The sequence below is a fragment of the Protopterus annectens genome, chromosome 12.part0 (genome assembly GCF_019279795.1).
Source record: "Protopterus annectens isolate FY-2018-M chromosome 12.part0, PAN1.0, whole genome shotgun sequence".
In the NCBI taxonomy this organism is placed as follows: domain Eukaryota; kingdom Metazoa; phylum Chordata; order Ceratodontiformes; family Protopteridae; genus Protopterus; species Protopterus annectens.
Genome location: NC_056746.1, coordinates 1,179,203,668 through 1,179,226,755, shown reverse-complemented (window position 1 = coordinate 1,179,226,755; position 23,088 = coordinate 1,179,203,668). Strand labels below are relative to the sequence as shown.

At 38.7% G+C, this 23,088-nt stretch overlaps 1 protein-coding gene across 1 annotated transcript in view; it reads left to right on the top strand.

The window, feature by feature from the left end:
* Positions 1 to 23,088, top strand: part of SRC (SRC proto-oncogene, non-receptor tyrosine kinase) — a gene marked incomplete in the record, with an annotated part of 1,446,557 nt that overhangs the window by 1,310,735 nt on the left and 112,734 nt on the right. Inside the window, 2 exon segments of the mRNA XM_044090212.1 lie at positions 107 to 286; positions 19,919 to 19,995. Of these exon segments, the coding sequence (XP_043946147.1) occupies positions 107 to 286; positions 19,919 to 19,995 (257 nt within the window).

Below are 23,088 nucleotides of genomic sequence, written 5' to 3'. Positions count from 1 at the left end.
ATGTTTTCTTAAAACTGCTTCAGCTCTAGACCTAGCTGTATCATGTATTGTGAAACGGTCTGAGTAAAGGAATGTATTTTAAAGTAATCAATTTCCCACATAATAGGAACCTGGAACGGTACAACCAGAGTCGCAATCAAGACCCTTAAACCTGGAACGATGTCACCCGAGGCCTTCCTGCAAGAAGCACAGGTGATGAAGAAGCTGAGGCATGAGAAACTGGTGCAGCTGTATGCAGTGGTTTCAGAGGAGCCCATCTACATAGTTACTGAATACATGAGCAAAGGTGAGCTTCTGCACATATACATAGCAAGAGTTTACATTTGTTTCTTATTTATTTAAAGTGCAGGACTAACCTTTAAAAGTAGAACTGATTTGTAAAGCATCCACATTGTGATAAAAGTTCTGGCAGATTAATTAGGCAAGCAAAATAAAACTCATAACGTGGATAGAAGTATGTCAAAGAACCATCTATGGACATTTTACTTCAGTGTAGTGGGAACAACAGCTGAACAAAAAATGAGGTTGGTGTTGTAATATATTTTGTTTTTCTTCGCTGTCTGTCATGTACTTAGCAGTAGTTCTGGGTGGTGTGTCTGCCCTTCTAAACATCTTATTCAGCAGCTGATCCTGCAATGGAGCAAAACATAAGAGACTTTTGGAGAGCTACTTGTTTCAGAAATGCTACATGCTTGTAGGGGCAACTCTGCTGTTGTAAACAGGCCCACTGTGGACTCGCCCCATAACATTGTAGTAGAACAGACATCTTGTTTCCAAGACTGGTGATAGCAGGGTAGATTAAATGGATTAATTCTCTACATGATTCCCAGCAGGCTTTTCATTAATGATGGTAGCCGCTGTTATTTTTATTTTATGTTTACACCCCCCCCAGGTGGGAAGATGGCATAATGGTTAAGGTCTTTACCTGGCAAACACAAGGTGCAGGGTTTGATTCTCATGTGGGGTAATTGGCTAGGCTTAAATGGCCCACAGGGGCAATTAGCCTAGTACTAACCTATGAACGAAATAATCTCCTTGTGTCCAGTGATCCTGCTTCCCCTACTGATCCATTTATTCTCCCTATTCCCAGCATCCTGGGGCACCAAGCTTATGACTTAAAGGAAAACTCTGCCTTAGAACTCAAAAAAACTTTTTTTTTTCATTGTATCTTTGTTTATGAGCTATTTTAATGCCTCAAAATCACTCCCAAGTGCTTCTTTTACAATTTTAATGTTTCTCCCAAAATGGCGGATGATGGGGCCTGCCTTGGTAACATGATCTTATTTTCTTGCTTTCCTTCCATCTTCCCAGAATACACAAGTCCTCTTTATATGACTCATGCCGGACATAAGGAAGTGGTACTGTTTTCTCATGCCATTAAAATATAATGGCAGGACTGTGAAGCACTGTCACCTTAAACACACCTTCTGTAAAAGAGCTGCTTCTCTGTTTACCTGACTGAGCCTCATTTGTCTGTCTGCCAGAGCTTGTTCTATGCTATAAATAGCTGTTAACTACTTGCAGCAAAAGAAAGCAGATAAACAGTTTTTTGTAAGAGGAGTCTTGTAGTCCTAACAAACTTGATAAACCCTCCCCCATACTCTAATGATGAGGTGTGAAAACTCTCACTGCTGTAAGTAATCCTTGCTGTACATTTACAAGACAAGTAGTAGGACTCTAAACTTAGTCTGTCTCCCCAATGCCTTCAGTGGGAGGATTTTTCTGTCTCATGAATGATGCAGACTACTGCGGTGGTGGTGGTGGTGCGGTAGCGTTGTCGCCTCACAGTAAGACGTTGTCCTGTTCGATTCTCAGCTAGAGCGTCTTCTGTGTGGAGACATGCATGAAGGGGCGTACCTTCATTGAAGGTTGTGCGTCAGGGCCGGCAGCTCTGCACGTAAAAATCTACTGCCAATCATTAGCGGACCGGAGTTCCGCTGTGGCGACCCCTAACCGGGAAAAGCTGAAAGAGACAACAACATGAATGATGCAGACTTAAAATGTGCTTTACTAGTTCCTCAGTTATTTCTGTCATGTCCCCCCTCCTTTTTTTCTATTTCATATTTATTTATACTTTGGTAACCAGGAAAGTGAACTGGTCCCAGGACCCTTTTCAGCCACAACATAAGCTACACTGGCAAAGATAACAATTATTAAATGCACTTAATACAAAGAAAAAAGTACTGGCAGAAAGACATTAACCAAGATTGCATCTGGAACACACAGCCAATGTGTGACAGTGACCAAGTAAATCATTGAGCAACATTTACTGGAATGTATACATTAATAATGCTTAACTATACTATGTTTATTATAAATAAATCATTTTAAGCACACACACACACACACACACATATATATATATATATATATATATATATATATATATATATATATATATATATCTTACTAGTATGTGTGTTTCTGTATATGTGTATGTATGTAAAGTACATGTGTACAAAAGCATGTGTGTATGCATTTAAACACAGTTAAATACTTCTGATTTCCTTTTCTTAATGCAAGTGCACATAGTAAATGTATGTTAAAGTAAATTCAGCTGTATATTATGGTTGCACTCTGACAATGCAAGGACTGACTCAGTCAGTGGGAATCTCTTAAAATGAATCTGCATGTACCAGATATGTATCCCCCTCTGGAAGGATGTCACACAAAGCATAAAAGAGCTTTTTTTTATGAACAGTATCAGTTCACCTAGTTGATAGGGTTTTCACCTGACTCTCTGAAGTTCTGGGCTGTGTGTGTGTGGGGGGGGGGGGGGGGTAGGCTTGGAAATGGTAAATGCATTTATACTTTACAAGAAAAAAAAATGTTTGACTTTTCTCTAAATGTCACAGAAATCTTTGATACTACATTTAAGTTATCTTAACATATAAACTATTATAAGTAATATTTAAAGCTTAGCATTTCAATAGTGTATTGCTGCTTATGTAAATTTGTCAGAAGAGTTGACAATTGCCATTAAACCCCTGACTGATCTAATTGCTTTGTTTTGCTGTGAAAGGGGAGTGTTACGTTCTCCTCCCCTCTGCAATAAAAACAGTAGAAACAATTTCAAAGCTTTCTTTTTTTTTTTTATATCAGCCACAGTGTTCCTGACATTAAGATTAATTACCCATCTAAGATTGACAGCAGTACCTGACGGGATAAACTACAGATAGTTTTTTAACTGTTGGTATGTTCATCTGATGAAGTTTTAGGACAGAAATGCGGTGAACAAGTTAAAGCGTTAATGTGGATTTTACTTTGCTGTCAGTGTGCTTCTGTGTCTTTATTAAACCTTTTTCGACTGAGATCCGAACTGCCTAACTAGTGCCTTTCTTTGGTTTTATTGTTAGAGTTGTCTTCAAGGCACTTTACCTTTTTTATTGATTATTTAAACTACAGATGTAACTATGTCTATGATATGTCATGCAGGTGGAGACAAATTTCCCTGCAAAGTGTGTGAGAAGTTGAGTTTAAAGAAAAAGTAGGTGGCCTTTCCCTTCCTTTGACTCCAATGCAAGGAAATGAAAGTTTAAAAAACTACAAACAGGTTTCTGGTACATGCACAATGCTGGAACCATATTGTAGGGAGAAAAGAAACCTAACGATTGAGTTAAACTGTCTGAACTCCAGGGGTTGATATTTTGTTCTGCTCAACCACACTCTGTTAGCTAGTGTCTGCCTGGAGCATTAGACTCCTGTATGGGCACATGCTTCTGCATAGCTGTTATCCTCCGCTAGAGAGTGATGCTTTCCACTGCAGGCTTATGCTGTTGCATCCTCTGTTTTCAAATGAAAAGTACACCCTGAGGTCTGACACACAAATGTATTTTCCATATGAAAGATGTGCACTGAACCCTCCTTCTGTTATTAGAGAGCTAGCACTGGTCACCAACTCTCTCAATCCCTGGCAAGGTGTTACTAACTGACTTCCAGGTTATCTAAGTTATCAAGTCTTTAGTTCAATTAGCTTAAGAGCCAACAATGTTGGGGGTTTCTTCATAGATGACAGGTTTTCGAGCTCTGTCATTTGTTATAGGTCTGATGTCTATATGTAGTGTACAACAGGTTAGCATTTTTAAACTTGCCAAATTGGAGCTGTCTCAGCTGTCCATTTCCATAGAGCCACACTAGGTCCCATATCATGCTATACAATATGCTGTTTTGGGTAGGGGGCACAGTTAGGGTACTCTCAGCTTTCCTTGAGAAACTGGTCATATCACCTGATTAGAGCATCTCCAATGCAGTTCTCAGGACATTTGCAGTGGTTGCAGGTACAGTTGGGCTGGCCAGTAATGGGCCATCTATGCTAGCTGATGTATGTATTCAGTGGTGTGTGGGTATTATAAAGACATACTAATTAGCACACACTGCTTTATTTTTGAGATATGCACTGATTTTACCATATATTAATTCATGTAGTACTTGAAAGGAAGTAAATTTAGAAAAGAAGTAAATCTAAATATTTGTAAAAAAATTACTTTCACATTCAAAGAAAAGGATTCCATTTATTTACTGAGATTTGATTACCAGGAAAGTCCGACTGGGTAGGAACCCATTTTCAGTGGAGGCCTGGGGAGAAGAGCTGCAAAGTATTACAAAACATTTTATGAATAGTAATTTTACAGTCTTCCAAAACAATACAAAAAGATCTACAATTTAAATTATACCAAATTAGACATAATATGAAAACAATAGTTAAGAATAGATATATTTTATGAAAATGATCAAATATTCAGAGAAATTGTTGCCAGTTTATAGCGAAAGTAAGGCAAATTACTATAATACAAACAGGAACTATGAAGTGAGAAAAGCAGGCTTGTATATTTAGAGAGACAGCCAGGGGAGAGAAATTGAAAGAAGTAATGAAGTGAGTGAAGAAGGGAGAGGAAGGAGGTGTGAGTTATAAAAAGATACTGTTAGTATTCTTCAGCATGCAGTTTTCATTTATTTGAAGGATATAAAATAAAACTTGATAATATGAAAACGAGCATTCTCCAAATGTCCAGCCAAAGTGACGTTTCCAGGTTTCTTTTTAGAAGATAAAGGATGGCAGGACATTCTTTTGTTTTCACACTGTACGCTGTGTTCCCCAGAGCATGACTGTACATTTTCTTATGAGCCAACAGCAGATGGCAACATTGTTGTAGCTTAAATCCCAGCCCCATTTCCCTAGGGAAAGTGTGTGAATTTGTCATGCCTTTTTTTTTTTTTTTTGTCACCGCAAGTGTCCCTTTGATAATCTTATTTTTTCTTTAATTCTTAGCATTGCAAGTGGAATCCAACGAATGGGTTACAGGTCAGGCTTATGGTTAGCATTATGACCAATACAGTACTAAGTACATAATGGGGAAAAAGCAACATGCCCATCAGCACAGGAAATTGTGTAGATGAACCACAAAAATATAATGTTACATAATGAAAGAAACAGTAAAATAGTACTTCGTTGCAGTTATCCCATTCTAAGGAAAAAATGGAATAAAGAATGTCCAAGTTCTGACCACCCATGTGGCCTCTTCCAGGAAAAATCCTCGGTAAAACAGCTTTGTAGCACTCCATCAGTCTGAGTTATGTCATATAGTTAACATCTACATCCTATTACTTGTTTTGAATAGGCATCTCCTTTTTTTAGTATACTTACATATTCTCTGATACTTGTGTATTTATTGCCCAACAATTCCCTTAGTTGTAACACTTATTGCCCTATTGCTGCATACTGCTTTTCATTTAGTTTGTTGTGGTGGGACATGCTAATTCTGATGAATTTCTAGGGTACTGACCTACATACATCGCCTAGTTGTAGGTGACTGATTATAGTTCCCAGTACGTGTATATTTCCAATGGTTCCATTTAATTTCCTCCACACACCTTGTCCCAAATCACAACTGCCAATCAAAAATAAGATAGAACTTATAGCCCAAGTATTCAAAACTTGCAAAACACAGATACTTGCAGTCCAACTTCTTTTATGCAAATGCGAATCCTCCTTTTACCTTTTTATTCTCACTCCAGGGTTACTGCATGTCTGAGTATTATCATCCAGTACCAAAAAAAAAAAATTCTCACTTTTTGCCAAGAGGCTGCAGTCTTGAAGAACACAGAAATGAATGCATTTTGAGCACAGTATATTTACTCCTGTGTGGCGCAGATGCCATCACACAACCAGGTACTGCACTGGCCATGCTGATACAACTATCATACAAATAGATCTTCTGCAGACTACTGAAGCAGAAGTCAACAGATTTGTTTTGTAACACTATTCTTATTAAAAAAACAAAACTTTTGAGCAGAGTGCAGAATTTTCCATGTTGCACATCTGCTGGAGGAGAAAGCTGCACTCCTTAACTACGTATGTACTCTGAGGTCCTGCCTTCCCTTAAACCTCACTCCTCCTCTTCCTGAACATTATTCTGCATGTATCGTTCTCTCAATTTCTCTCTATTTCTACGTAATCTGCACCTTCCCTTTTCTAAAGATCCTTATTCCAATTATTGTATCTCTTATATTATTCAATAGTTCAAATACAATTGGTTTACACTTTGATTTCCATTTTCTAGTAATTGCTTTTTTGGCCAGCAACAGAATTAAAATTAATAAGGCCTTACTATATCTAAACAGTTCAGATCAAAAAAATATCATTAGTTAAAGCCATTTGCTCACCCAACATTCCTGACAGAGTACCCTGTAGAGAATTTTTAAAGTCTGCCATCTCATTACATTCCCAAAACATATATTCCCAATTACCTCTTTCTCCCCCATCACATCTCCAACATTTGTTATCTACCTGGGGAAAAATTATTTGACGTATGCATAGTATATAAAATAACTATGCAAACACATACAAGCAAAAATCCTAAACCTTCTGGACTTTGTTGTGTACATGGGAGCAGTTTGTATGTCCTCCCAGTGTTCCCTTGTAAAATGCTTTTCCTCTCCTGTGCTTGCTTCTTATAGTGCCCTACTAATTATATATTTTAAATGCTGCTTCTGTTCTAGATTCCGCTAAAAAGTCTGCCAATGCAGGACTTTCACTTAGGATTCCCCTATTCCTTTCTCTTTGCCTATACTCTATCAATCCCTGGTTAAGGGTGGTGGTCTCTAGCCTGTAGTCCAAATATTGTGTTTGCCTCATCACACTCTACCAACTTTCTCTCTCTAGGTATTTGCTCTCAGTACCTTGGTTCCTTCGCCAGTTTCTCCAGTAAATTCCAGTCCCCTCTTGCCTATTTTCTTTACTGCTACTTGTCATCACCGTTGGTAAAATTTCCTTTCTCCATTCTCATGTTGGCTTAGTTCTTAGAATACTTTCTGCTACTTCATGAATATAATATTCTGTATGCTTGTTATTCTCTTTAAGGATCTTCATCCAAAATCACACTCCCCCAGATAAATTCCTTCAACTCTCTATTAATTATTGTCCACAACTGCTCCTCTGGTTGATAAAAATATGCCTGACCTGTAGATAAAATTAGAGACTAAACCATTTCATTGCTTGTATCGTGCTATCCATATCCATAAACAAGAGCTTCCAGTTTCTCATGTTTTGTATTGTCTTTTGTTTAGTCTCTTCCTGCATATCTATAGCTGCCATAACAGAAGCCTTTTTAATCCGTACTAAATGCTTCATCATATTGTGTCCCCATAAATATGGATATTGCTGATGGAATTTGTGTCTAGGTGCATAATTTACAGCAATAGTCTTTGTTTCATCTTCATTAATTTTATATCCCAAAATACCTTAAACTTTATCAAAATGTCCCAAAACACTGAGTTGACCTTTTTTTGGATTTATCACGTACAAAATATCATCTGCAAATAAACCCAAATTTTCTTGATTACCATAATAATTATATCCTTGCGTTTGAGTCCCTTATTTTCTTTACTCGTTGGCTCCAAATATAAAACAAATAAATGGGAAAGATGATGCACCCTGCCTACTTCCTCTGTTCAGACACAACTTATCAGCGAGGTACCCTCCCACCTCAAATCTTGCCACTGCTCCTCATATATCCTCCTAATTAACCTTATTGTATCAAGGAATGCAAGTGCTTCCATTGCCCTACTCGTAAAATCCCAACTTACTCTGCTTTCCTTGCATCAAGACCTACCAGCAACAGTGGTATTTTCTTGCATTCCGCTTCCCTCTGGATTATCATTGTATTATTTTTGATAAATGTTTGTCTCCCCTTCAGAAAACCACATTGATCCATATCTTATCAGTTTTGTCAACACTTTACCATTCTTTTAGTCAGTATAAACACTTTATAATCATGTCTTAAAATTGAAATGGGTCGGTATGAAGCTGGATCTGATGGGTCTCTTTCGTCCTTGGGTAATACAGCCATCACAGCTTTCTTCCAAGATGTTGGTGCTTCCCCTCCTTTTAAAATACTGTTAAACAAAAACTTCCAGATCTTTATCACTTTCTTCCCTCCTAACTTCCATAGGAAGTACCATGTGTTCTGGAAACTTTCCTGAAGATTGATTGTACACCACCATTTTCATCTCATTCCCTCCTATCTTAACTGTTAGCCGTTGAGCCTCATCTACTGCTAACCTTAGTATAATTAAGTGTTCCATACAAATTTCCGTTTGTGCTCTTTCTTGATTGTCATATTTCTGTGCTTTAATCAAATTTTGATAAAATTACCAAATATCTTTAATACCTCTACATAATCTCTGGTTATTTTTCTTGTTATAGGCTCCTTTAGTTTGGCAACAACCTTTTCTACCTTCTGTAGCCTAAGTCATTGTGATAATGTGTTTATGCTCTGGCGTTATTATAAAAAAATAGTTGCTTAACAGCAGTCTCACTAAACTCATGCATATTATGCAGTTATTCCCATGTTTTCTCTTTAGCACTTTGCATTTTCACCTCTTCTTGTTCTATGAGATTCCCTTTGTTCTGTAATAGGTTAACCTTTGCCAAAACCTCTTTGTAATTCATATTACTTCTTAACTATATCACTTTCTCTTTTATTTCCACCCTGTTTTTAAACTCCATTTTCATTTTAACCCACTCATTAGCTACCACTTCTGAAGATATTTCTGTCTTCCCTAGTTGTTGTGTCTTTCGGCTTTTCCCGGTTAGGGGTCACCACAGCGGAACTCCGGTCCGTTAATGATTGGCAGTAGATTTTTACGTTCCGAGTTGCCAGCCCTGACGCACAACCTTCAACTAAGGTACGCCCATTCACACGTCTCCACACAGAAGATGCTGTAGCTGAGAATCGAACTGTGAGGCGACAACGCTACCGCAGCACCACCACCGCAGTATTTCGGTCTTCCATAGTATTTCTCAAATAATTTCCACTGCCCATTCCCAAAATTCCTCTCTTTTTAACAGGTAGATGGGAAAGCCCCAGTGTTTCATTTTTAGGTTCATAGGTTAGTACTAAGCTAACTGCCCTTCTGGGCCATTTTAAGCCTAGCCAATTACCCCATGTGAGTTTCAGCCTGCAACTTGTGTCTGTAAGGCAAAACCTTAACTATTATACCAACCTCTCACCCATTGTGTATGTCCTTGTACATAGTCTGCACTAATTCTATCAGTGTTTCTGGGACTTCAGGACCTTGCAGGACTGCCCAAATCATCTTTTTTCATACACTTCCTCCAAGTCTGGGAATGCTCATTTGGACTCCTTCCTCATCTGTGGACACTTCTGCACTGTCTGTCTCACTGACAATATTGGATTGACCATGCTACTTCCTGATCTGAATCAAAACTGTTCATCTCCTATCTTACTTTCTGTTTGTCCATCAGTCATCCTTTCTTGCACTTTCTTGAAGTGTGACAGGAGATTTCTACCTCTACACTGCCTGCAGTTAAGAATGTGTAAGGTAATGAAAAAAAAAAAGCCAGTGACATCACAGAACTTGATGTGAGATGCTGTAACAAAGGACAAGGTAGGACAGTTGCAATCACTTGCATCACCATACCTGCTTAGGCTGCAGTTATATCCACAGTAATCTATGAATAACAGCAAATTGGTTAAGCTCCACATAAAAAAAAACACAAGAAAATCAGTCAACATCTCAATCTTCCACTGCATAGGCTGATTGTCTATGATTGCAAGTTGTCTGTATCATGCAAACCAAGTGTTTAATAAACTTTGAGACACTAAGTGTTCTCATCATGGACCACTGTGAGAACTCTACCTAGCTAAGCTAATGGGGACTAATGTCCCTAAGAACCTGAATATGTACAACTGTAGAGCACATGTGCAGAAATCCTTATCAGGAAGTCACGGTTACACTCATGTTCCTAGACCTTAAACCTCAAGCAAGACTAGACTAGTCTAAAAGTAAACGCATCACAACCAAATTGATGGCTAAATCTATATCATCAGTAAACGAACTGACCAACCATGATGTATTTGGTTAAAATGAAAAGAATTGAAATAAAAATAAATCAAAAATGGTGGATCCTCTCATCCAAGATTTAGTCACAACCCACATGCCGACATCAAAGTTAAAATAGAAAACCTTTGAAATAAATAAAATGTTACAATGCATTTCTGTGTCATAACAAAAATACAGCAGAAGTACACAACATGCATAATTTGTACACATTTATTCCTCACCATGCACCCAGAGAACAGGAGCTGAAACCCCACTGACTTTATCCCAGCCTTATAATCTCTCAAAAATAAAAAGTTGCACTTACCTGTATACTCGGCACCTATCTAGTGTGTTTATGGTTCACACAGTCTTCCAGTAGTCTTCCTCTACAAAGATGACAATTTCAAAATAATTCCTTCAAAAAACATAGCAATGTAGCCAACATCCATTTAACAAGGCATGGCTCAACAGGACTATTTCTCCTTTTACAAGAGAACAGATTGCAAGAAACTCTTCTCCAGCTTTTCACTCTGACTGTGTGTTCTGAACTACCCTGCATTTTTATTTTAGTTTTTATGAGTGCATGGTTTATCCCACTTATTGTACCTTGGGGAATAATGTGCAAATTTTCTGAGTTGCTACTACTGAATTTTCATATGTCATACCAAATATTTTCATAAATTTATTCAGAAATCTACTCTCTATATAATCTACTCTCTTTTCTTATATGTTCCCTTCTGGGTCCCCCTGATGTATCCTCACTCTTGGAAATCAAGTCACAGTCCCCACCTGTAAGTAAAATTCCTTACAAAAAGCTGATTGTTTCTGCCAAAATTGTCTTAAACTCCATAATTGCATTTTTGGTGGAATATAAGCACATGCCAGCTAATAGCCGTCTTTTACCACAAATCCACCATTATTGTCTTTTTTTCCCTCTTTTGTGAGTAGTGGAGCCCATCTAGCAATTAGTGTAAGTACTCCCCTTTTCCTTTGTCCCTAATAATCTACTTAATATCCATCCTGAAATCCTTTTTGTCAATTTCACATACTCAATTCTTTCCAAATACATCTACTACAGCATTGCTGTTTGCTCTCTGCATTTCGTAATATAATTCAATACTCTTTCCTTTTTGTCTATACCTGTAAGGCCATTTACTTTCCAAGATAATATCAATAACATATCCATTATGATAAAAAGCTATGCATGCACTGTTTGGTAGGCTGATCTTTTATACAGTTGTCTCTTGCATCTCCATTTGAACATATGTTACATTTTTCAGGACGTTTTGTTTTAATGAAACCCCCTCAAACAAAAAACTAAATACATTTTCAGAACACCCCCTCCCCATTAGCTTACAAACACACAAAACTATGTACACTTTTACATTTTTTTAACCATCCAAATAGGTGCAATTGCACCAGATCAACAGCTGCACCTGCAGGCATTACTAACCTAAAATTAAAGTTACCCATGCTAAATTGCATGCTACAGCCTGTGCTTCCACTTGCACCGATTGCTGTCTATTTTGTTCTTAACTATAGTCCTTGCCCAAATGTGAAAAACGGCTTGTATGCTTTCAGAAAACATTAACTTTTTTAGCCCTAAGAAAAAGTGCACCGGCCATCTTTAAGTAAAACTAAATTGTACACTGTTCTGTTAAATGTATGAACTGCTTGCCAGTGTACCATTACTTTTTGTATTTCAATCAGCAAAGAATGCTCAGAACTCTTTAAGATTAACTGCTTGCACCTGCAGACTTCTCATCTCCATGTAAAAGTAGTCAAACTGAAGCTTTTAAATTTCACTCAAAACAGAATGACAACTGCCTTCAGCTGCAGACTTCTTGGATCCCACTGAACATTTGCTAATGGAAATAAAAACAAGCTAATATCTTTGCAGATGTAAGAAACTTAGCATTTTTCATTGCTTTCATCATTTTGTGGTGTTTTTCAAGTCTACGTTTTTAGAAAAAAAAACATGTTTAAAGCTTGAGCTAAGGGGCATTAATCTAGACATTCACTTTTGTACAAATAAGAAAAAATATCTTAATTCTACATATAATATAGTCAGTGCACTTTTACACCCAACCCCCACGCAGCAGTCCAAGGTCATAGCTTATTAATATTAAACTTGCTCGTGTCCAGCCTTTCTTGTCTTGTTATACTGTAAAGCCATATTTTTTATGTCTAAAAATGTACTTGTTTACTTTAATGGGACAGATATCAAAAGAATTTCTATCAGTGTAAGTCTGCCCTGATTCTTAAGACTTGCTCTTAGTTTGTGACTTACTTTGGAGTAAGTGACATACTTCAATGTAAGCGATTTACTTTGGTGTTATAACTCCATATAAACAGGCTCACTACAGGGAACAGATTCCAAAAGACCTGATTTCAGCCTGATCTGTGTAAGTAGTCACACTGAGAGCAAGTCTTTTGGACTTTGGCCTGATATCTTTCAGAGGCTGTTGTGTGCGTTAGAGTTCTCCACATTTAAAATACTCCTGGCTACACAAAACTGCTTTACTACATATAACATGCAGTTTAGATCATGAAATGTATACAAATACTAATAAAAACAAACATGATTTTACTTGCTGGTCTTCGTCATGTATATCGCCATCTCCCAACACTAGACTCTGGTTCAAGTCCAACGTACACCTAATTTTTCTGCTGAACTCCTGTGCTTTTTTTCCTAACTCAAGTATTTCCCTTTGGAACATTGAAAAGGTTTCACTGGCAAAGTTTTTCTATGAGCTTTGTCAGAAGAATGGTAGCTGACTTTCTGTTGGACAAACTTAATTTCCTCCTTAGCCTGTTATGCATCAAAAAATGTCTTTGACCCTCCAGAAAAAAAAAATACTGTGAAGACAGAATACAGCAGCTTGAATCTCACAACTTCCACTTGACATTTCCTGATTACCGAGATCCATACCTCTCAACCTGGAAACATAAAAAATCTGGACAAAGGCCCATGAAAAGTAGGTACAACTTGCCAAAAATCTGGATGCTGATCCACATGAAGTTTGCATACATAATTGTGTAACCCCCACTCACTTGTATGGAATTGTGGGATACCATCAATAGTTGAAGAAGTTGAGAGATCTGGTCTATATTCTTTTAAAAAAGCCTAACATATGAATGGAAATGGAAGCTAAAACAGTTTCCATAAACTCAAAGGATGAGAAATCCAGAACAGTGTACCTGCCATTATCACACTTTTGCATAATCAGCACTATATTACTCAAGAGGGTTTTTTTTTCATTATACCCTCCTTTTCACCAACGTTGTTGTATGCATTTGTCTTGTGTTGTGCTCTTCATCCCTAGGCCCCTTCTGTAGACAGGCCTTGCCTAGCAGGCTAACCCAATAATCAATTGAATATGGGCAAAACCCTGGTTGTATTAACAATTGAAACTGTGCAAATAATGATGCAGAGGTGACTGCTAAAAAAATTATCAGTTGTGATTTTCTTCATGAAAGGCCCAATTAATGAGAAAAAAGTGCATTACTGAACCTTATAAAATGCATGTTTGTTCAATCATACTGAACATAGCTGCACATTTTCACAAGAAAATGTACTACTTTCATAATTAAAACTTACTGCATATTAAATTGTGCGCAACTTGCACGATGTAACTCAATACAAACTGTGTTTAGGAAGGAAACAAAATAAAAAATAGACTGTTCCATTTATTAAGAAATTCCACGTCCAGATACTCAAGTTACCTCACCCACTAAGTGTTTGTTGTCAAGCAAAATACTTATATTTTTCTACAATGAATTTGCTTTGCTATAAAACACCATTTGCCATCAAAGTTAACCTCAAAATGCAAAAGGCAGTCAAAATATCATCCTGGAATGACTAAAGTGCATCAAGAATAAAAAAAAAGACCAGAGGCTTTACTGCAGCAGTAAACATAACCCCTACAATGCAGTCCATTCTTGTTGCACAGTTACCTGCACACCTGATATCATGCATCATAATATACTTTGTATTAATAGACACATACAACTAAAAAAAATGACATGCCTGCATAATTGCAAATGTATTAAAAGCACAAGATCAAATAATTCAGTTTTCACAAACACACTGACTCTGTACTGCAGGATTGTGCTATGCTGCCTGCCACTGCTGCTGTTCCATCCAGTCCAGATTCCAGTAATCCTCGGGCCTAAGCTCATCCTCTTCATGATGTGACATTGCATTGCCCTGTCATCCTATTTGTTTGGGTTCTGCAGTGCCACAAGTCGTAAGTGGGCTGTGGCCATAAACAACTTTTTTTAAGCTCTTGTCCAAGTTTCTAACAGGCAGTCAGGCACTGTCTTACAACACGAATGTCATCACGCATGCCGGTGCACGTCGATGATGTTCCAGGATACGCTGTTAATGCATGATGATGTCAGTGGTAACTAAAATTGTAAATAAAGGGAAAAAAAGCAAAACTGGGATTTGAAGGGACCTCTCGAGAATTCATGACACCCCATTATTTTGCCCTCAAAACAGGTAAATTTCAAGGAATTCAGTACACTTGAGAGGTGTGCTGGGGTAAATTTACTTCTCTTTTGCCTACTGTACAGTGAATAATCATTTCAACAAACACTGTTGTCTCCAATTTTCCATACATTGCCCTTCTGCAAGTTTTCTTAAGATCAACTCTTTTTGCTTGTGTGATTGCATCTTTACTAATAGGTCTTTGCTACTTTCTCATGGCCAGGCTTGGAACATGCATTCGATATGCCCTTTCAGTTAACACATCCTGTTGTGGAATACCCGTCCAGTTGCTTATCTGTGCTTTTTATAAAATGAATAACAGTCTGTTTCTTCCAGTTTCTGTGGTACGCCAGAAAATCTCAGGCTTTGTCTGTGCACTGTCTTCTAACTCTGCTTTTTTTTGAAACAGCTCTACATGAGAAGCTTCATACTCGGTCAGTTTTTTCTTCATTTCAGCCTCCAATTTGTGCAGCTTTATTATTTCTTCTGAACAACTAGTTAAAGCTTCTTTTATTTTTTCCAGCCTTTTGTTATTTGAGTTGTTATATTCCTTCAATGTTTCATTTATTTTAGTCTTGTGTACATTTTTCCTACCCCTAAGGGTCTGCCTTAAAACACCACCTACCTCTCCAGGAGTGAGCTGTTGTATGGCATACTCACCAACTTCTTAGGAGCAGTATGCCGTGCAACATATACCCCCTGCTCTTCGGTAGTAGAGTGACATACAGCATCCTCCACTTACCCAAGAGCAGCGTGCCACACATCCCAACTTCCCCAGAAACTGGGTGCTTTGCACATTTTATTTATTTATTGGCATTTGTTAACCAGGATAGTCCACTGAGCCCAGGAGGACCCCATTTTCAGTTGAGGCCTAGTGAGAAACGCTCTACTCATACAATATAAAATATAGATATAAAGTAGAATTTGACATAAAGTAGGAGTCTGCATTTGTACAGCTCCATAAACAAGCACATGGAAAATTAAATAAGAAATAGAAGCAGTACAGTTGAAAGTAAGATTTGACAATAGCAACAATTAAACAATGGTACAATACAGACTAAGGCCATTTAGATAAAAGTTGTGAACATTGTAAAACCTTTGTCTGACAGTTCTGGGATGCACACAGTATTTAGAAGTTAGTGGATGTAACAGATAGTTGGGAAGAATATGATGTGAGCAATAGGAAACATGATAAAAAAATCAAGTACTATAGGTTTAGGGTGAGAGTGAGAGCAAGTCCAGATAGTCGAAATGTGGATGTGAAGAGAAGTTTTGAATGAAGAGAGGTTTTGGTTAGATCTAATAGCTAGTGGCAAGGCATTCCAGGCTTTGGCAACAGAAAATGCACCCACCTTTCCACAAGTGGTATACAAAATGCCTTATCTCCCCAGAAGCAGAGAGCTTAACAAAATACATTCAAAAAACATTAGAACAAATAATTTCAGAAGAATCACAGTATAAAAGTATAAACCAGGAACCTGTAACATCACACACAGTTTGAGGAGAGCCATACAACAACGACTACCATGCAAAGTACTACCCACCTTCCCAAAAGTAGGGTGTTGTGCAACATGCCCCATCTCCCCAGGTACAGAGTTCTGTGCTACATACCTGCACTTCCTTATGTACAGTGTGCTGTACAGCATACCCCACTTCCTCAGGATGCCATTCAGCATACCCCCGGTACAAGATGCTATAAAATGTACCCTCACCTCCTCAGGTACAGGATGCCTTACAGTATTCCTTCACCTCCCCAAGTACAGGATGTTATAGAACATAGCTCCACCTACCAAGTTACATTTACAGTGTGGTACTGGGTGCTATACAGTATACCCCTTCCACCTCAGGAACTGGTGGCAATACAAATTATTATTCCCCTCCTCAAGAGTGGAGTGTCGTACAGCTTCCCCCATCTCCCACGGTACAGAGTGCTGTACCACATATCTGCACCTCCCCATATACAGGGTGCCGTACAAAATATCCCAACTCCCCATGTCCAGGAAGCTATACAACATACCCAAACTCCCCATGTCCAGGAAGCCTTACAACATACCCCACCATCTCAGAGTGCCATGCAACATATCCGCACCTCCTCTGGTATAATGTGTCATGCAACATACCCCCACTTCTTATGTACAAGATGCCGTACCACATCCTCCCTCCCCAGATACAGGGTGCTATACAACATACCCCCATTTCCACAGGTACAAAGTGCCATACAATATACTCTCACCTCCTCTGGTACAGTGTGCCATGCAGTATACCTCTGCTTCCCCAGGTACAGAGTACTGTACCACATATCTGCGCCTCCTCATGTACAGGATGCTGTACAACTTACCTCACCTCCACATGTCCAGGATGCCGTACAACTTACCTCACCTCCACATGTCCAGGATGCCATAGAACATACCCCATCTCTCCAAGTACAGAGTTCTGTACTACATATCCTAACCTCCCCTTTTACAGGATGCAGTACAGCATATCACCTCTGCAGCTACAGGGTGCTATGCAACCTACCTCACCCTCACAGGTACATGATGACATACTACATACCCCCACCTTTGCAATTACAGACTTCCGTAAAGCATACCTCATCCTCATAGGTACTGGTTGTATGTACCGAGTGGCATATAACATACTACCCACTTACCCAACAGTAGAGTGCTGTATATTGCATCCCCATCCCTCCAGGGTGTAGTCTGTTGATCAGCATATCCTCACCTCCACAGGTACAGGGTGCTGTACAACATACCATCAACTTATCTGGTACACTGAGCCATGCAGTCTTTCCTCACCTTCCCAAGTACTGAGCATTATATAACACTATACCCAACTCTCCACAGTATATCACCCAAGTCCCTTGTTAGAGTTTACAGCATTGTACCACTTTACCAGGTACAGGATGTATTTATACCTACCCCTCGTCTTACTTCAAGTATACAGCATGCATGCCCCCATCCTGCCAGGCTCATAATACTATAGAACATACCCTCACCTCCTATGGATGGCCTGTCGTAGAACATACCCTTCCCTGTACAGAAGTATGACATATCCACACTTCTTCAGAACATGGGTGCCATACAGTGTATGCCCTCTTTCCTGGAATGAAGATCCCTTAAAACAAACTCCACCCTCTTTCTTGGAGAAAATTACCGCAGAAGATCCCCCAAGGAGTGCTGTGGTTTCCTACATTCTTCCCTCTCCCCAGGAGCGGAGTTCTGTACAGCATACCACCCTACTCTGCCTAGGATTGGAATGCCATGCACCATGCTACCCTTCTTTGCCTAGGATTGGAATGCCATGCAGCATACCCCCTACTTTGCCTAGGATTGGAATGCTGTGCAGCATACCACCCATCTTTGCCTAGGATTGGAATGCCATGCAGCATACCACCCTACTCTGCCTGGGATTGGAATGCCATGCAGCATACCACCCTACTCTGCCTGGGATTGGAATGCCATGCAGCATACCACCCTACTCTGCCTGGGATTGGAATGCCATGCAACATACTACCCTACTCTGCCTGGGATTGGAATGCCATGCAACATACTACCCTACTCTGCCTGGGATTGGATTGCCATACCAAGTATACCACCCAGATAGAGTGGAGAGACATTTTTTCCAGATGCTGAGTCCCCCTGTTTGCTTCTGCCTGACTTCAGCAAGCCAGTCTTTCTCCTTGCTGTAGACTGTGGTTGTTCTACTGCTATAACAATCAACTCTCAGTGGAATCAGACTGGTTACTTTAGTAGGTAAACTCTGGGGACCTGGTCAGTCTTTCCTTCATTTCCACTCATCCACTTTAAGCTGATTTCCGAGATAATCTGCTCACTGAAGTGAAAATACAATGGCTCCCTTTTTAGTAAAGTGTTATTGTTTCTAGTATGGAAGAGCCTAAATTAGTAATCCATGTTTTCTTTGGAACTCCTGAAAATAATTTAAAAAATTAAAGTAATTAATCTCCTTGTCTTACTTTGGTGCATATTATGGTACGAGGTAGCAGTTCATCTAACGTGTGATCTATGAGTCAAGAACTGGTCAGTGGTAATATGTATTAGCTGATTATTTTCAGGCTACAGGATATCCACTTCAGTAGAATATTCGGCGTGCCCTGCACCAATAAGCAGGAAGAAAGGAAACTGAAAAGCATGTGCAGCAAACATGGAGAAATGAACAACTTTCTCAGTAGAGATCAACCCATAAAAAACAGTTCAAACAGAAACAGGTTTAATAGAGCAATGATTACAAAATTCTGTTTATCAAAATGACTTTCTTCCAGCATAATAATGGTATATCTATTTTTTTATTTGTTAGAGCATTCTAGTTTTAACACTCTGCCGATGAGTAAATTAAAAGTGATGTTGAGGCTTGGTGATGTGCACAACTTATGCAGAAATGCTAATGCCAATTAAACAGTCAATATACTTAGTAAAATTAAAGGCAGCATTGCATTCAGTCATCGAAAATAAAACTAACACAAAAAAGTGAAATAAAGATGCTTTAAAATTGCATGGAAGACTGTGTGTCATGGCAGTGTGGTATGAATTGCAAGACATTTGCTGCAAACATGCAAGGTAACAATTCTGTGACTTTTCCTTATGCAGTTATACTTTTTCATAATAGATTCCTGTTTTCAATAATTACTGGTTCACTTTTGTACCTTAGACACTCATTACTTCCAGGAAACCATATGTACAAAAGGCTTTCTTGGACGAACTTGCATGGAGCTTTCTCAGTTCATCACTTTATTTGACATGACATTTTACAGAAATAACTGCAGTAGTCACTGGAGAGGAATTGCTTAGTGTAGTTTAGGAGCAAGAACACCTGTTTTGTAAGTGAATCTTTTGCTTTTGAGCAATGAGTTGTATTACTGCCAAGCCTGTTAAGCAATCGGAATCCTTCAGCTGTAAACATGCATAAAGGGTTTACATAGGACATTAGAATGGGAATTGTGCATTGTAGTTTAGTGCTAAAGGTTGCAATAATTTACAGTTTAGAATGCCATGAAAAAGCTTTTAATGGTGTGCACAGAAATGCATTGCAAATTTGTAAGTGTTCACTTTTTTGTTTGCACTACAGGGAGTTTACTGGATTTCTTGAAAGGTGAAATGGGAAAGTACCTGAGGTTGCCTCAGCTTGTTGACATGGCTGCTCAGGTGAGTTTGCTGATGACAAAAATGAAATTTTTAGGAAATTGTAAGAAATTTCAAGACTTGCTGCTGAAGATGCAAAGGTGCCTTTAACAGAACTCTGAGGTCTCTTAATTGTGTGTTTTTGCATTGCTGTATAATCACACGAATGACCCCAATCTGTCCTTGCTGTTTTGCGTTTTGAAATTCCATGAGTGCTAAGCTGGACAATGCAACGACTCAATGCACTCTAATGAGGTTGATTGTTAAAGGAGTGTACCAAACTATGTGTTGAGTGGTCACTGAAGATGAGTATACGATTCTCCCTAGTATCTCCTGTTCTGACTTAAGTCATGTATTAGGGCACAAGTAAATGAGTAAGGTTTACTCTTTTGGCATTAACAGCACTTTATAGGTCTCAGAAGGCTTAACGAAAGAAAATAGAAAATGGACACATATTGCTTTCATAACTGAGCAGGTACTGTAGTGGATCACCTACCAGCTTTGTCCTACACCAATCTCACCGCCTCAAACACATGTTGGGTACAGCAGACATTTGGCATTTATCCAAAGAAGTACAATAGTTTAGAGAGACAGAGACAGCATGCTACTACTGAAAATGTTATGGCAAAACATGATGACGACAATGACCATTCTAAGGGATGGGAAGGAAGGAGCTGAGCCGAGTGATTTCAGGTTCCAGGTTGTAAAGTGTACCCATTTTGGTGCAGCAGCATTCAGACGTCTCAGGCACTTGACTGAGCTTGGCTGTCAATTTGGGTTTTTGTACTATGTTTGTACAAGAGCACACAAAAGCACGTGACAACACAACCCTTTAGTGTCATATTTACAAAATGTTATGAACTGCAGCAGTTGGGCAAACAAGCCAGAGGTTTAGTGTTTTACAGCAGGCAAGGGTTTATAGCCATTTCCCACTTCTGCTGTTGCCTCTCCTACATGCACCTTTTAATCATGAACCAGGTCAAGACATCATACTAGCAGACAGTCTCAGCAGATCATTCCTTAACCCCAGCGAACTGGTTTTGAAACAGTGAGTTTTCCAAAACCTGACACACAAATCAGGTGGGCCAGAAATTGACATTTTTGCTTCCCCAGAAAATGGGCAAATCAGCATCAGTTATTAGTATTAGGAGTGTGTGAAACTCGCATTAGGGAGAGGAATTGTACAGCAGCTGTTACTGTATGAATACTCCAGGATTAGCTCTGAAGAGCAGCACTAATGCTTCATCCAGAAAGAGAGGAGAATTCACTGATGAATTTAGTACTGCATTCAAAGCAGTAGCACCTGAGTTATCCGATAAAGGCATGCCTAGCAGCTGTGCAACATGCAGCCGGAGGCTGTGAGCACAGGCAGCGAAGCTATGCTTTGTCTTGCAATGCTTTATGATTAAAAGGTGCAAGTGATTATATGCATGAAAGGAGAGGGTTGAAATGGTCGATAACAGATGGCAACTAGCAAGTACAACTAGCTTGGCTTCCAGAATAAGCACTCAGTAAGAGGAAAGAAGAAATAAGTAGCACTGCATGAGTACAGAGTTCATGTTTTGATGGACAGCTTTGGTTGCAGAGAGTGATGGGTGGAGCTGAAAGAAACAGAATGGCATCTAACAGAATAGACAGCTTGGGCTGTAGAAGCAATGTATCTGAAAGCTGATTTTGTTTTCAATAGAAACTAGAGCAGTAGAGTGTACTGTTCTACACTTTCATATGTCTCAACCATTTCCTACTTTAACCCCTGTTTTTTGCAGTTTAATGTCAACAACTGTTTAACTTGAATATCAGGGTGAAATTTAGTTTTTCATCTGCAGTCATTGTGGTCAGATTTCTGGCTTCCTCTTATCACCACATTTATCAGTACTCTTAAATTTTAGCTCCTTTGAAGACATTTTTCTTTTTAACAACTTTATTAACTCATCACGTTTTAAGTATGCGAAAGAGTTCATGTACATTAATAGAAAATGCCTTTAATAGATTCCACTGTTGTAGTGCAGTATACACAATTGTACGCTCCACCATTACACATGTTGCTCAGTTTCTGCCTTCCCTTCATAATTAACTCCTCCTTCTGAACATTGTTTTACATGTGCTATTTCCACAAATTTCATTTATTGTATGAAATTTCCTTCCATTTTCTAAAGATACCATCTCTGGTTCTTGTATTTCCTTTATAATAATCAAATATTTTACTATATTTGGATTAAATTTTGATTCCCATTTTCTACTAATTGCTTTTGTTCACCAAAAGCATTACTTTTATTAAGGCCTTACTTGTACCTAGGTGATCCAGACTCAGATGAATTATTTCCATAGTTACAACCATTTGCTCTCCCACCTTTTCTGTCTTGAGTACTCTGTAAGGAATTTTTAAAATCTCTTATGCATTTACATTCCCAAAAACATGTTCCTGATTTCCTCTGCCTTTCCCATCATATCTCTAACATTTTGCTTGAGGAAAAATCTTCTGAAGTCCACTTGGGGTACAAAAATACTTATGCAGCCATTTTCATGCAGAAATCCCAAACTTGCTAACCTTTGTTTTTGATATGATGGGAAAGACTGAGGAAAATTGGAACATGTTTTTGCTCCTTTGTAGTTTGTCTTTCTATTCTCTTTTCCCCATCTTTTCTAACCTCCTTTGTTTGACTGTTATAGTTGTCATGGAGTATTTTATATACCCTACTAACTATCCTTTAACTGCATATCCAGTTCTAGACTCCCCTAAAAGCTCTGTCAGAGCTAATATTTCATCTAGCACTTTACTCCTTTTGTTTTAACTGTACTCTGCATCCAACCCTGACTGGTATGTGGCAAAGCAGAAGTTTGTACCACCGGTTAAAGACAGACTTCCTTCATTACCTTTCTCACTTTTGTTACTTATTCCCAATACATTGGTTCATTTGCTAATTTCCTCAAGTAAATTTCAGGGCCCTTTATTTTCTATCCACTTAGTTGCAGAGGACTCCCTATTGGTAAAATCTCCTTTCCTGCCCTGGTTATTGGAGTACTTCCTGCTGTTTTATAAATGTAATCTGCATGGTTGTTACTATTCTCCATAAGGACTTTCATCCAAAATCCTGGTCTATCTTGGTCTTTGTACCC